Source organism: Archocentrus centrarchus, chromosome 5 (assembly GCF_007364275.1).
Source record: "Archocentrus centrarchus isolate MPI-CPG fArcCen1 chromosome 5, fArcCen1, whole genome shotgun sequence".
NCBI lineage: Eukaryota > Metazoa > Chordata > Actinopteri > Cichliformes > Cichlidae > Archocentrus > Archocentrus centrarchus.
In genome coordinates, this window is record NC_044350.1 from 4,403,895 (window position 1) to 4,420,486 (window position 16,592).

At 39.4% G+C, this 16,592-nt stretch overlaps 1 protein-coding gene across 1 annotated transcript in view; it reads left to right on the top strand.

Annotated features, from left to right (window-relative positions):
• Nucleotides 1-16,592, top strand: part of klhdc8a (kelch domain containing 8A) — a 66,253-nt gene that overhangs the window by 40,820 nt on the left and 8,841 nt on the right. Inside the window, exons 5-6 of the mRNA XM_030729676.1 lie at nucleotides 1,551-1,715; nucleotides 1,809-2,027. Of these exons, the coding sequence (XP_030585536.1) occupies nucleotides 1,551-1,715; nucleotides 1,809-2,027 (384 nt within the window). The remainder of the gene's footprint in view (nucleotides 1-1,550; nucleotides 1,716-1,808; nucleotides 2,028-16,592) is intronic.

Genomic DNA, 16,592 nt, shown 5'->3' on the forward strand with positions numbered 1-16,592 from the left:
ATGGGAATTGCTCAGTAGTTGAAACTGGTTTGTATGTTTGGGAAGTTATCTTTTCAATGAGGATTTTTTCATGGCTGTATTTGGGCCATGAATGGTCCAAATAGATGTCCATTTTAGGAAGTTATTTGAACCAAATTATCCAGACTAAACACAGCCCAATTTTTAATGACTAATTTGTGCTAAATAAAGCCCAGAAAACGATTTCCATGGATGTCTCTGGGATGGTATTATTTCTGGTGTTGATGAGTCACACCCTGAGCTTAGTTAAATGATAGCAATCTGTCACTTTGTTAATCTGCCACTTTTTACCATTTTGATGTCAAATCGGTGAAGAAATTCTGTGCCACATTGTAGTTCAAACTCTGAAATCTCACAAGACTTAAAAGTTTTTGTGATTTTCATGTTCATGTTGTTTCAGTGTCGGTTATTTTGCAGTAGAAACAAACAAGATGGATTCATTAAAAATTAGTTGTGTGCAGAGTGCAAAGAAGATAATCGGAGTGGCTGCACTGAACTGTGAACTTCAGATCAACGCTTGAATACCCTTGAATTTTTACCAAGAAGTCGGCTCTGTTTTCCTGTCTGAAGTCATTGGAGCAATATTTGGGACTCTGATTTATTCCCACATTTTGCAGCCAGTATGAACAGTCTTTTCAGGGAGCTTCTCTATGAATTTGTGTTCTCCGGTGCATCTGTCAGTGTCCACGGGAACATAGATAGATGCTGTATACACACAGACTTATTGGCTGTATATGGGCTTCATTGTGCTGCTCCCTCTGTCTCCCTGACTGCTCTTCGATCCTCTGCCCTTTGCTCACACTTTCATCCCCCAGCTCATCCCAAGCAGCTGAAAAAGAGACAGATGGTCTGACAAAATAATCAATAATGGCAAATTAAAACAAATCTGGTATTTCTGAATGGATCGTCAGCCACCACATTGACTAAATGATGCCATTTTTATTGACATTTGTGGGATCATTATTTTCTAGATATTTAATAATGAACTTCTGGTAATGAGACATTCTTTTCCCCAAATTAATATAAAGTGTTTTTGCAAACTTTCTTCCCCTATTGTTACTTGTGTCACTAATGCAGATGCATTGAGGTTAGAATTTGAAGTTAAGTGGCTTTGTATAGAAACACTTGAATAAAGTAAACACATAATAAAAATGCAGACTGTTTCCCTGCAGCTCTTTTCCTCTTCATTTTGGCGATTAGTGCTGCATTCTCTCATGCTTCAACACTCTCCTTCACTTCAATTCTTATTCTCGGGGTGTCATGCCAAAGTGCCAGACGTGGACTGTTGCATTTTTATTCTGCTGCTGTACTCTCTGTCCTCCGTCTGTCAGATTCTCTTGCCTTGTCACAAGCTAACTTCTCACCCGTGTCTGCATGTGTATGAGCAGATTTTTAGCACTTCATAAAGTGCACACAAGTTGTTTCCGTCAGCTGGGGGGAGGTAGAAAACTATCGCTGCACTTTGGTAATGATATGATTTATGTCTTTCCATCTATGTGTCTGAAATCTCCCGTCTCTTTGCATGTGTCTAGATGGTCGGGCTCTTGCTGTAGGGGGAATGGGTGCAGACCTGCTTCCCCGTAGCATCCTGCAGCAGTACGACCTTCGAAAAGACGTATGGGCCCTACTTCCTCCCATGCCAACCCCACGCTACGATGCTAACACACATCTGCTGGGCAACAAGCTCTATGTGGCAGGTACTAACAGATAAGGGTGGCTGTGATCACTATTCTTAATTTTTCACTCCAGTAGACATGATAATCCACAGTTTGTATTTTTTTCCCTGAAAGGTGGTCGTCAGTGTAAGCGACCGTTGAAGGCCTTTGAGGTGTATGACACAGAGACGCGCTCTTGGACTACGCTTCCCATGATGCCATGTAAACGTTCCTATGGGGGTGTGATATGGGACTCAGCGGGTAGGCTGTGCCTGTTAGGAGGACTGCGGCAGGGTGGGGGACACCAAAGCTCCAAGTTCACCAAGAACGTCAATATTTTTGACACTAACCAAGGTACAAAAACAAATGCACCTTTTTCTTTAGAGATTTTCTCTTAATAATTAAAAAAAATAAATATATATATATATATATATATATATATATATATATATATACACACACATAAAGATGAGGACAAAATTATTAGTCCCCCTATGAAATTTAAAGTTTTTGTCAAAATTTTCCCAAGTGCTTTATTAACAGAACTGGGGATTTTCAACATAGCATTGCTAAACATACTAGTGTTCTTTAGAAAGCATAAATTATTTCTATTTGCACATAATAGCAGAATTATTTTAGAACATACAAAAATTACCAGGGTCAATATTATTAGCCCACTGGAAAATGTTTGCTTGAGCCACAGTACAAACCACTGCTGTGCAATGATGTGCTTTAACTTTGCAATGATCAAAGCTTGTAAAAATCAAGTTAAAACTGAGGGTTATCGTCCAATTTACACACAGTGTAAAAACTTCAGCAAAGGTTTGAGCTGTCACTTGAGAAAGCTTCGTGCCAAAAACTAAAGAAATCAGTTTAGACTTGAAAACAAGAATTGTTGAAGCTCGCAAAGCAGGAAATGGATATACACAGTTATCACAGCATTTTCAAATGTCAAGAACTGAAGTGAGAACTATCATCAAGAAATTCAGAGAGAGCCACACAGTACAGAACAAGCCTGGCAGGGGCAGGAAGCCAAAGAGTTCAAAGACTAGGGAAAGAAAACTAATGAGAGTGTTTAAAGACTCCTGCAAGGCACTAGTGAATGACCTAGCCAATGACTATAGTCTCAAAGGAGACAATCACTAGAACCCTGCACAGGAATGGACCAAGAGACACCTTCAAGCCAGACTGAAGTATGCTGGAGAAAGGTTATGCATATTGGAACTGCATCCTTTAGTCAGATGAGACAAAACTAGAGCTCTGTGGACATAGAGACGCTGGTTTTTTTTGGAGAAAGAAGAGAGAGCCATACAAACCAAAGAACATTGTCCCAACAGTGAAACATTGGCAGGAGTATTATGTTGTGGGGATGCTTCAGTGCATCTGGATCTGTGAATCTCTTCAAGGTGGAAGGAATCATAAAGAAAGAAGGATGTGTGAAGATTTTGAAAGAAAACCTCAAGCTGGGTCTGAGTCATCGCTTTGTTTTCCAACACGACAACGATCCAAAATGTACATCGCTCCTGGTCAAGAACTGCCTCCAGAAAACAGAAGTGAACATTGTTGACTGGCCTGCACAAAACTCTGACTTGAATCCCATTGAAAATCTGTGGGGTGAACCAAGGTCCATGCCAATACTTTGAAAAAAGAAAAATTTTATAAGGGGGCTAATAATTCTGTCCTCATCTATACTAGTTTTTACGTTTGGTCTTTCACATGTAGTAAGAGCAGAAACAAAATAATTCTTTGCCATACATATCAGAATTCATTGCACTGACAAATAATCCTGTTGGAACTAGACATACAGAAAACACCATCTCAGGTTTGAATGTTTCACTTAACGTAAGCATAGATATAACTTCAGTTAGGTGCTGGAAAGAGAGCAAAACATGAAAAGGGACTGAAGAGTTCAAAGGCATGTATACATAATACTGTTTTACATGCAGCTCTGTATTCAAAACTTATCAAGTTGTGAAAGAATAATTCAACATTCTGCAAATTATACATATTTTCTTTCCTTCTGAGACTCTGATGAAAAGCTCAGTGTTGAAATAGCAATTTCAGTCTGTCCAGAAACTTCTATTGCATCTTACTCTCCCCCTCAAGTCCCTTCATTGCACCATTATCACTCCCTAATTAATGCATAGAAAGAATAAAATAGTATTCTAACTTAATTCAATTTGACAGTTTAACATGTCAAATCTCTTCATGTTTGATTGAGCATAATGTAAAAATGACTGTATTTTGGGGGATAAATATTTCTTAATAAACAACAGTATAACAGAAATCTGTCAACTCCAGCTTGACAGCAAGACCCCAGCATACAGTCACTTGCCAAGCTAACATTTGCCAAGAAATACGTCCAGCTTGCTAATCCCCACAGTCGTGTTTAAATCAATACGTTGTCATCCCAAGGCATCATATACTACTGTTCTGTCAGATGCAGCTGGCATCTCAGACACACACACAATAGGGTTGCTCTATAGTCCAATCATCCTGTTGTGCCCCTCTTACATTGAGATGAATGATATGACCGGTTAATGTGCACCCCTCACTGTAGCATCCTCTATCCTTTTACCTCAGACCTACAGTTCTACTAACTCATGCAGTCAGTTTTTATATGCTTAAATGTCTCATCTGTTTCTGCTCCTCTCTTCACGGTCCTCCCCACGTAAAGCAGAGATTTTTACTGTCAAAGACACTCAGTAGGAAGAAAAAAAATTAAAAGTTAAGAGATAAACAAGTGTTTCTGCAAGTGCACATGACATTATGCTCTAATTTAAAAATAAAACCAGCAGTCAGAAATATCCTCCTATTTTCTCTCGGTTGATGATGATGATGATAAAAGTGTAGCTGCTCCAGACACACGCGCTTAAATTAATTTCAAAGTCTGCAGAAATCCAGGCCTGAGCGTGTGTGTGTGTGTGTGTGTGTGTGTGTGTGTGTGTGTGTGTGTCTGTGAGAGCATGCCCACATACACTTAATTTCCAGAAGTATTTACTCACCCATCCAAATCATTGAATTCAGGTGTTCCAATCTCTTGCATGGCCACAGGTGTATAAACCAAGCACCTAGGCATGCAGACTGCTTCTACAAATATTTGTAAAAGAACGGGTCGCTCTCAGGAGCTCAGTGAATTCCAGTGTGGTGCTGTGATAGGATGCCACCTGTCCAGTTGTGAAATTTTCTCACTACTAAACATTCCACAGTCAGCTATTAGTGATATTATAACAAAGTGGAAGCGATTGGCAATGACAGCAACTTTGAGACTGAGGTGCAAAGTGAGCAGAGATCACCAATTTTCTGCAGAGTCCATCACTACAGACTTCCAAACTTCATGTGGCCTTCAGATTAGCTCAAGAACAGTGTGTAGAGAGCTTCATGAAATGGGTTTCCATGGCCAAGCAGCTGCATCCAAGCCTTACATCACGAAGTGTATTGCAAAGCGTCGGATGCAGTGGTGTAAAGCAGGCACTGGACTCTAGAGCAGTGGAGTCATGTTCTCCAGAGTGATGAATCACACTTCTCCATCTGACAATCTGATGGATGAGTCTGGGTTTGGTGGTTGCCAGGAGAACAGTACTTGTCTGACTACATTGTGTCAAGTATAAAGTTTGGTGGAGGGGGGATTATGGTGTGGGGTTGTTTTTCAGGAGTTGGGCTCGGCCCCTTAGTTCCAGTGAAGGGAACTCTTAATGCTTCAGCATACCAAAACATTTTGGAAAATTTCATGCTCCCAACTTTGTGGGAACAGTTTGGGGATGGACCCTTCCTGTTCCAACATGACTGCACACCAGTGCACAAAGCAGGTCCATAAAGACATGGATGAGTGAGTTTGGTGTGGAAGAACTTGACTGGTCTGCACAGAGTCCTGACCTCAACCTGACAGAAAACCTTTGGGATGCATTAGAGCGAAGACTGTGAACCAGGCCTTCTCATCCAACATCAGTGTCTGACCTCACAAATGCTCTTCTGGAAGAATGGTCAAAATTTTCCATAAACACTCCTAAACCTTGTGGAAAGTCTTCCCAGAAGAGCTGAAGCTGTTATAGCTGCAAAGGAGGGATCAAAATCATATTAAGTGGGTTAGGAACGTGCTGTCACTCAAGTTCATATGTGTCTGTAGGCAGACAAGTGAATACTTTTGGCAGTATAGTGTGCATCTTTGTGTCAGTTATATGTGGAGATGCAACATGACACTATAGCAAGGCAAATTTAATTTACTTTGAATCTCATAATAATGATAATATTAACGTAATACATGAGTGAAGAAATTAACTAAAAATCAGCTTGATTGGCAATAAATTCAATTGATTTTACATGTGTGTAAAATCCACAAGTGACATCAGTTGCTTGAGGCTAAATAGGTTGAAGAAATTGAACTCATACTGTCAAAGTCAGGGCTCTGATTGATGAACCTTGGGGCAATATCAGTCCACTGACATCACAAAGAAGAGCAGTCACTCATAATGACCTCATCCATGAAAGGGAGCACAGGCTGCTAAGCTATATTACAGCCTGAATTCCAAAAACATCAGGATGATGTGCAAAATGTACTGTAGATAAAAACCAAAATGCAAAGCAATTCTCAAACATCCATATTTTATTAATAATAGAACATAGAAAACATACCAATTGTTTAAACTGAGAAAAATAAGGACATTTTGAATGTGATGAGAGCAGCTGCTGGGCTGTGAGAGGAATGTTGTCCCATTCTTGTCTGATAGAGGATTCTAGTCCTCTGTCGGACAAGTCTTTGTCATATTTTTTGTTTCATGATGTAGCAAATGTTTTCAGTTGGTGAAAGGTCAGGACAGCACCCAGATTTTTCTACTATGAAGCCATGCTGTTGGAATAGATGCATACTCATGTATACAATTTAGCATCATCTTCCTGAAAAGGCTTTGTCAGCATTGATGGTTTCCTTCCAGATGTGGAAGCTGCCAATTCACTAAGGCATGAATGCACCCCCCCATACAATCAGTGAAAAGGTTTTTGAAATGAAAGCTGGAGCGTTAGTATCCACATTTCTATTTTGACTCGGTCCATTTTAAAAGAACTTTGGCCCAGAGAACACTGGTCTTTCTAGATCATGTTCACATATCTTGAACACATCTTTGTATGATAAGGCTTTGACCTGTATTCATGGATTGCTCAGCAATCCATAAAAACACTCTTATGGCTCATTTTTGGAGCAAATCACTGATATTGTCGTTCGGATTGGAGGACAGGTTGTAAATGGCATTTTTTGCTGTTGTCTATATTAAATTGCTTTATCACATCAAATTTGCACTTGCTAAATGTTCAAAGATGGCATGACTAAGGGCTGAAAGACAGTTTAATTATCATTTTTAGACTGGAGATTTTTGGTTCCTCCAGAACAAAATGGAGAACAATGAAAACAAGGAAGAGCAAAAAGGAAAGAAAAATCCTGGAAACTGAATCAGCTGTTGTTCCAAATATCATTTTGAACTTTGGCCCAAAATTTGACATTTGTTGTATCCCTAGTGCTTGGTATGTTGCTGCATCCTTGGCATTAAACATTACATGTGACATTATGTATCTGTTATTCCTCCATTATTTTGGGTTTTTTGCATTTATTGAATAGCAGCAGGGAAGAGCAGCAAAGGACTGCATTTAGCCATAGGGCGTATGGGCGCCTGCTCACCCACTGAGCTAAACTGGCACCCTCGCTTCTCATTTACTATATTCATGAGCTCCTCGAAGTACTCCTTCCATCTTCTCAACACACTCTCTTCACTCATTAGTACATTTCCATCTCTACCTCCATTTTATTTATATGCCACTTTAATCTCTGCTGTGTATTGCTTACATTTGACAGTATGAGTCTGCTTGTAACGCGCTTTCAGCTGGACATTCAGAATTCTCATCTTCGTAATTGAGCATTAGAAAAGAAGTGAGTTTACAAGACTGTTGTAGCAAATCATCAGCTTGATGCAGGAAGTGAAGGATTAAAAAAGAAACTGCTATTAACACACCTGCAAGGTTTTGAGCAAGTGCCAGGTTCAGGTGCACTGATTTTGATTCTTTCTTTTACTGTTCATCATGAAACTAACAGTGTTATAGAAAAGCAATGCTAATTCCTATAGCATAGCATACAGGACTATCTTGCTAAACAGCTCTTAAATCTTAGCTTGATGAATATACATGATGTTTTCATAGCACCCAGAAGATTCATCAAGTCTTCAACCCCAATATAAAAATCATTATTTTATTTTTGGCATTGTATTTTTCTTCATTTAGACTCTGCTCTCTTACAAAGCAGTGATTAACCTCACCTTGCAGATATGTGATTTCTTTCCTCTCTTAATTCTGTGCACATGCCATGTCCGCCAACACAGCGACATGACTTATCCCTCTATCCAGCAAAGGCACCCCAGAGTAACAGGTGAACAAATTGAGGAGAGACCGGAAGGAGAAAAAGGAGAGGAAAAATCAATAAGTCATTTTAGACAGCTGGAAAAGTGGTCACACTTTGGGTTCGGTTGAATGAAAGCCAAATAAAGCAGAACATGGGTGTGATAATGTTAATGTATGATAATGGGGAGAAAGTTTGCTTTGTGTGTAAGAGATAGAGGAGGAAAGATGAAAATAAAATAACTTCCACACAAACGCTCATGTTTGATACTGATACAGGCACGCACGCACACACACACACACACACACACACACACACACACACACACACACACACACACAGCAGCCATACCCCGTTTCTCCAATCTAATTTTGGTGGAGATGAGATGGGAGATGAGCTGCTGAGGGAGGGTTGGGGATGAGAAGCACTTTAAATTACAAGATCCAGAAACAGATTGCTTTATTATCCATCTGCAGCAGTATCTCTCCACACATACACACACACTCATGCAATCTGCTGTCACACAGTGATATTGTATTACTGTTCCATTTCATATTGCCAGTATTAAGACGTACATCTGTTAGCAGATGTTGCAATGTGGGCAAGATGCAACAAGTGCAAAGGAAATACAAAGAAGTTGTGGCAAGAAAATTGCTGGAATAAGACATATTTTGTTTTTAAAATGTTTAAGGGTTCAGTTCATCCAAATAACTTAGGAATTATTTTCCCAGTTTTTTTCTCCTGGTGACTCCTCATGCAAACAGTTTATTTTTTTTAAGCTTAGGTTTTTGAGCATCAGTTTCCAAGACAGTTGATTTCACTGGTGTGAAAATTCCATTCACTTTTTCAAGAATTCAAAGAGCTATTTTAGGAACTGAGCAACATTGCTTGTATTTCAACCTGAAAAAAAAAAAGCCTCTAAACGAAGTTTATGTAGTATTGTTTCTGAGCCCCCAAAATGTCCTGCTCTGGAGGTGATACTTAGCTGCAGAACTATTTGGTGGACTTCACTGGACACTAAGTATCAAGTTTTTCCTTATCTAGTGATATTTTCTAGATGTGTGTCTGAAACTGCAGTTAAAGTCTTTTTGGTCTTTTAACTTGAGCAGAGATGTGCTGAGGTGATGTCGTGTAGATGACAACCGTGAGGTATCGGAGGACAGCAGCACTGCAAGACAGAACTGTTCAAACAAATCATTCATACAAACATATGCTAAACTATAGGCGATAAGCTCTGAGGCTACAGTCTGTTTAGGACATTTTCTACTGTACAGCCATTTTCTTGGCGAGAAAGAAGTACCTATTCTGGGGTAAGTACTTGGCCATGAAAAACTCTTTGATGGGGCTTGATGCTGATTGGATAAGCATCCATTCAAACATACCATTTAAAAAAAAAAAAAAAAAAACGCAGTAACAGAAACAAGACTGTTTCCCAAAGAATTACACTCACCCACCACTGCATCAGGTAGACCGTGCTGTTATCAAGTTGGACCCCCTTTTGCCTTCAGAACTGTTTTAATTCTTTGTGACATAGATTCAACAAGCTGCTGGAAAAATTTTGGTCCATGTTGACAAATGTACGTTATCCTGCTAGATCAGAAGCCGTCAGAAGATGGGTATACTGTAGTTGTAAAAGGATGAGCATGGATAGTAACAATACTTGGGTAGACTGTGGTATTTAAGGGATACTCTGTTGGTACTAAGGGGCCCAAAGTGTGCAAAGAAATTATCCCCTACACCATTACACCACCACCAGCAGCCTGAACCATTTATACAAGGCAGAATGGGTACATGCTTTCATTTTCTTTATGCCAGATTCTGACCCCACCATCTGAATACTGCAGCAGAAACCAAGTCTCCTCAGACAGGCAACGTTTTTCTAGGCTCTTGTTGTCCAGTTTTGGTGAGCCTATGTGAATTATAGCCTCAGTTTCCTGTTCTCAGCTGACAGGAGTGACACCCTTGACAGGTTGAAAGTCCATCATAGAGACATCATTCACACGTACATTCATAGAATAAACTGGTCTACCCACAGAGAACTCATATGAGCACAAGGAGAACATGCAAACTGACCAGACCGTTTGGAACCCAGGGCTCTGGTGCTTTGATGCAACAGTACTAACCACTGTGGAACCCAGTGGGGATACCATGCTTTTTATAATCCATTAATAAACAATATACTTTCACAATATATAACAGAGTGATAACAGAAGAACTTTACTCTCTGGAAAGTTCTTCATCTTATGGATGGACCCCATTGCTGCAATCTAGAGCTGCAGCTGGCGGTGGTACAGTAGGTACTTTATGTGCTGTGCAATCTCATTGAGTTACAGCGTAGACCCCCAGCCAGAGGTGGCAAAAGTATAGGCATTCTGTACTTGAGTAGAAGTGCAAGTACTAAAAACTACTCTGGTAAAAGTTGAAGTACTGGTTCAACTTCTTTACTCAAGTAAAAGTAAAAAGTACAGGCTCTGAAATGTACTCAAAGTAAGAAAGTAAAAGTAACTCTTTGGAGGATGTTTCTACCAGCTATTTTTGTGTAAAGCTAACTGAACCTCATTATATGTTATTGTAATAATATGAAATAATATTACATGAGAATACAAACATTATTCCAATCTAAATTTTAATCCTAATGAATGCACTCAGCTTGAATCTGTTATGTAGGACACAAACTGTGAAAGTGAATTTAAGAACAACTCATCTCTGCTACGCTTCCTGTAACCTGTAACTCTGACCATGAACACGGCTGCTGTGCTGCAGTCCAACACAGAGATTTACTGTAAATACAGTACAGCAAACTGACCTGTTTATCACACACTAAACCGCAGTATTTTCATACAATCTTTGAATTACACAAAATTAGCATACCTCCGTTTGTTTTGCAGTCCTTACCTTTTAATCTAACCTCTCTTCTTCCTCTCCTGTCCTCTTTCTTACATCTTTCTCCATCTGAGTGAACTTCTCTCATTCTTTTCTCTCCCTGGAAATACAGCAGCTGTTCTTTTAGCAGACACACTGTGTGACAAACTGCTGATATTTGTTGAGCATTTAGAAATGTTGCATTTAAAATTACCTGCAACATGTTACTCCCTTTATTTTTACTCCTCTTCTTTAGCGCTAAGATGCTGGACATTGTCACTCAGTCCGGCCCATTGTAACCCCGGATTACAGCACTATAAATGTTACATAAATTATATGATTTTGCCTCTTTTTGTATGCGATAAACCCCGGTGAAGGAGGAGGTACGATTGTCTCTTATGTGTTATTGTTCCTCCGTTTAGGCTCAGATCATTTGATGCTTGACGGCGCACTGACTAGAAATAAAATCTTCTCTCAGACGTGTTAAACCTAAAGTAACGAGTCTTTTTTGAAAATGTAAGGAGTAGAAAGTACAGACATTTGTGTAAAAACATAGGGAGTAAAAGTAAAAAGTAGTCAGAAAAATAAATACTCAAGTAAAATACAGATACCTGAAAAATCTACTTAAGTACAGTAACGAAGTATTTGTACTTCATTACTTCCCACGTCTGCAACCAGCTAACAGTGGATCTCCAAAGGTAAAAAAGGACTAAAGTTCAATACGAGGAACTGGTGAATGATGCTGAGGCAACATCATCAAGTTGACCGGCATCCCCATAAGGAAACATGAGATGGGACAATCTGGAACCAGCTGGTTAGCAGCTACTGAACATTCAAAACAAACTACTGACCAGTAGTACATCAATAGTGTTGTTGCTGGGTGATTCAAAAACTAAAACGCAAAGTCAATATGCAAGATGAACAGCAGAACAAATAGAGAAGAGTCTTTTATCTTTTTTTTGCTTAATATGACTTTGATGAAATCCTGAGAGATTTCGCGTGGGAGAACGAGTGCGAGAGAGACAAAAAGTGTCTGAGAGAAATGGATCGAGAGAGTGCGTGGCGGTGGTTGAGCGAGCTAGAAGGTGAGCAGAGAGAGGGAGTGATGTTAACGAAAACAAAGCGATGAATCAGAGAACAGAAAGAGAGATGCAGACAGCCGAGATTTAATGTGGTTGCTATGTTTTTATAATCCTGCTAGTAAACACAGCTGTCACTACGTCAGTTGATTAATTTGCCTAATCTTCACGGGTCTCCACTGCAGTGGAAATGCAGACATACAAAAACCTGAAGGAAAACGCTACTTTGGATGGAACAAACAACATCTGTGAGCTTTTCAGACTACATATGACCCTTACAATCTCCTCTAGGCGCACATGTTGCCTAAGAGGCATGGACCAGAGTAAAACAACCACAGGGTGACAAAAACAGGATTTAGAAAAGTGGAAAATAAGCCCCTGTGTACAAAAGTAAAAGTGTTTTTCTGCTGCTTATATACCCTTTGCATCCAGTCCTTATGTTTCTACAGGGATTACTGTGGTATTCCAACTGGTAATATCTCAGGTCAAACTAATTTGCATTGTGTTCACACTCTTCACTTGTGATGGGAAAGAACAGCACTTGATAAAGAGGACTTGTATATTTTGGAAGCTTCTACATTTATTTCCACTGGTTTCAAAATAGATTCAATTTTACTTGTATAGCACCAGTTGACTACAGTTTTCTTGAGGCACTTTGTAAGGCAGACAACCCCCTATGCACTTGGTGATGGTGGGGAGGAAGAACACCCTTTAACAGGAAGAGACCTCCAACAGAACCAGGCTCAGGGAGGCGCAGCCAGCTGCCATGGCCAGTTAGAAGTGTGAGGAAAGATGCTGGAGGAATACATAAAAAGTAGCATAAAGAGACCACTTACATGAGATGCATTAAGGCTTCTACCAAAAGTGAGTGTGGCCTACACCTAGAAGGCTTTCTCTGTGTTTTCTTTTTTTTTAATTATTATTATTCCTGCTGTCATTTATACTCATAGCTGCCAACAGAGTCTTCCTAAACTAACCAAATAATAAGTTATGATTTGTGCTTGAGCCTTCAAAAATGATAAAAGTATACAAATGTGAAGTAGGTATAAAAGCTTTGAGGCACAGTAGACCTGAGCTGGTGTTTATGTACAATTGAAAATTTCTAATTCAGCTGCTTTTCTGTAACAAACCTTCAGCTGGAATAATGAATTCTGCTGCCTTTACTGCAACTAACAAAGCAACACTTTCCTTTGTTCTGCTAAAGCTCATACAGCTCAGACAACATGAACAATAGCCACAAATGACGCAGTCCCCCTGAGGCCTACTTATAACAAACAAATTCCCATGTTGTGAATTTGATTTATGTCCTGCTCGGGATAAAAAACGGACTAAAACATAACAAAGCAGATAGAATGAAGCAGAAAGGAGGATGGAGCAAAAGTGGACTGCCTTCTTAGGCCAGTATGTAATTATTAGAAATGGCTGAACGTCATAGTGAGACATATTCAATTCAAAAGGATCATCTCCGCGGTCAGCAGTGTCTAAGATTTCACACGTGACACACGCAATCTATCAAAGAGCGGGAACCAATCACCATCCCTTTCTAGTTTTAATCATGAGGGACAATTACAGAGGAGAGCCGCAGACGAAATTACCACCACACAGACTACAAAGCCCAGTCTTCAGAGAATCGCTTCATCTCCTTCATTCCATTGTCTCACCCTCTCTCTATCTGAAATCCTCGCTCTGTATTTTCTCTCTCGCTCTCGTCTCTTTATTCTCCTCTGCAGTCTCCCACCAGAGTAGAATAATGCATGCTGGTGTTTTCCCTGCATCCTACAAAGAAAATCTTGGCGTGAAGACTTGTGTAATCCCTCCAAAGCAAATAGGAATGAGGCCTGCAGTTGCAGCACAGTCTCAAAGGATTGAACCACAAGTCTGTAGAGTGATGTGTTGACACAGCTGTAATTTAAAGACAAAAATCCAGCCTGTACCACTGTAAGCACTATTTAAAAATCAGCTATTGCTGTTTTTGTAGAGTGATGTATGTTTTTGTTAATACAAAGTAATATGTGAGAAAAAAATCAAAGACAATGTAATAGAAGTGCCATTTTCTAATGAAGTCTTGAACCGATGATCCAATGCAAAATATATTCTGATCCAGCCTCAAAATATATCCAGCCACAGGAAATGCACTGTCCTCTGTAATGGGGGTATTTTCTTTTAATTTGGCCATAAATGTAAGTGCCCACATATTCTGTAATTGAAGGTTTACATATCACTACATTAAATTGTTTTGTTATCATACAGTGCTTTTCTTTTCTTATTTCTTTCAACATTTTTTTTCACTTAAAGTGAATGAACATAAAATGACAAAAATAGACTACCTGACATGTTATCAAAATAGCACAGTAACAATGTAAACTAATGATATTTCAAAATACACCCTTCAAAAATGATCCTGTGTAACTAAAATTTCCACCCAACCTACTCCAGAACTGCAAAAATCAAGCTATTTTCATATACCTGCTTTGGGTCATGTCTGGTCAATCAGGTCACAGTATTTTCCACAGTTCTCACGTGTACCGCACAGCAGGAAATAGTCTGCTTCAGATGGCTTTGCACTTGTAGGGTTGTCACAATAGTAGAATTTTAAACCCAGGCTTGATACCCAGGAAAACACTTAATGCTTGATACCATTTTCAATAGCGGGGAAAAAAATAAGATGCTTTTTTAAAAAAAAGGATTACAACAATATACGTAATAATGTCAGTGACAACACTATATTTAATTTGTGTGACATATTGCAGAAAATAGAGTAACAATAAAACAACAACCTAAAAACAATATTATTTCTAGACACAAATAATTGTTAAATTATTTGTGTCTATTTATGTCCAATGTTAAATTAACACGGTCAATATCTATTATAATTACAGGCCTATGATGTTTGGTGCCAAGCCCACATTATTAATTTGGTTATCAATTTTAATTGATTAGCCATAGCTACTAGCCTCTACCTTAGTGATAATCAGTGGTTAATGTGAGTATCAGGAATTGCTAACAGTTAAGCAGCTAACATCAGCATGTGTGCCAGTCAGGTTAACATTTCTGATCATTCTCTGTGAGCACTCATCCAGGTCGTGGTACCCTCAAGAGCTTGAAAAAAAGGCCACTGGACTTGTTCAATCTTTTTGAAGATGTTTCAGTTCTATAGAACTGAAGAAGCCTCTTGGATAGGAGGTGAAACATCTTCACAAAATAAAGGAGTTCAGTCACCTTTTTTTTTTTTTTTTTTTCAAGACATTCAAGATAACTCTTTAATACGTCAGTGTTGTTGAAGCGGGAGCTTTACTGACCTCTTGAAATTCCTCATAATGTGTTGTTCAGTGTTGTGCATGCTGGCTACTCTTCATGCGGTCAGCTGCTCCTGAGGGGAGGGGCTGTGTGCCTTCCTGTCTTCAGCTGCTGTGTGAAGTCGTATCAGCTGGAGGAGGCGAAGACGCCCCTGTTGGTATTGATACTATTGATCAGTGAATATCTAACTCAATGAGTATCTAATCCAGTAGTCATTGTTAGTATTGATTTGTCCCTGAGCATTGATTTTGCTTTTGACAGCCCTATGCTGAAATAATACTGAAATTATTTCGTCTTTTTTGAGTAAAGGAGTTTCCTGGGTAGAACATGCAGAACACGTGCCCACTTGTCACTTCACACTGGCTTTGTACTAGACAGCTGGCACATTAAAGATCAGCTAAAGTCTGATCCAGGTCTGTTGAACAATTTTGTGTTCTGAAACGCAGCTCTGTCAGTTAAGCACAGAAAGCTTAAAGGCTGTAATTTGTGTGGTTTAATTCAATAATAAGCAGACAAGCTAAAATAACATTCTGTGCCTGCTTACTGAATTATTCAACACTGCAACCACGTTTGAGCGGTCTAACCTGATTCCTGACTATTAATAACTGCTGGAATCACACAGATGATGTGCAACACTGGAATACACCGAGACAGGATTTTCTGCTGTGGAGAAAAACAGAGCAGAGTGGACAGCCAGCTGTGATCGCTGCTCTGTTCTCTTTGGTCTAACTTAACCAGGCTGGAAAGAGAAGCACTGCTCTTCATTACACTCTGCCGCAACACACAGGAAGACTCACCATCTGGCTTCTTATCTCTTTTTCATTCTCTAAGTCTGTTTGTTGCTCTCGACCTTGTCTCTACCTCTTAAAAAGATTGAGTAGAAAGAAAGGGGGAAAAAAGCAGAGAGAAACAAGGAGAAAAAAAACATTAGGAACAAAGAAATGCAGGAGTGAAGGCAAAGAAGGAGAATGGGAGAACTAAGCGTGATAAAGCAGAGAGAGAGAGGGGTAGAAGAAAGGTGAGATAGACAAAGATAAAGAGTAAGACATTCGTTTTCTCTCCTGTTCTGTCTCTATCTTTTACATTCTCCCTCGCTTTCCTTCACTCCCTAATGAAGTTATCTGTCTTCCTCTGTCACGGTTTTCTCCTGTCTGGGTTTTCTTCAGATAAACAAAGCTTGGCAGCAACAAAACGAGAACTTCTCGCAGAATCTGCTGGGGAAAGAGAAACATCATTTTCATGGCTGTGTTTCCATTTCCTGCAACTATCAAGTACACTTTTTATCATTTTGAGTGCCTCAGC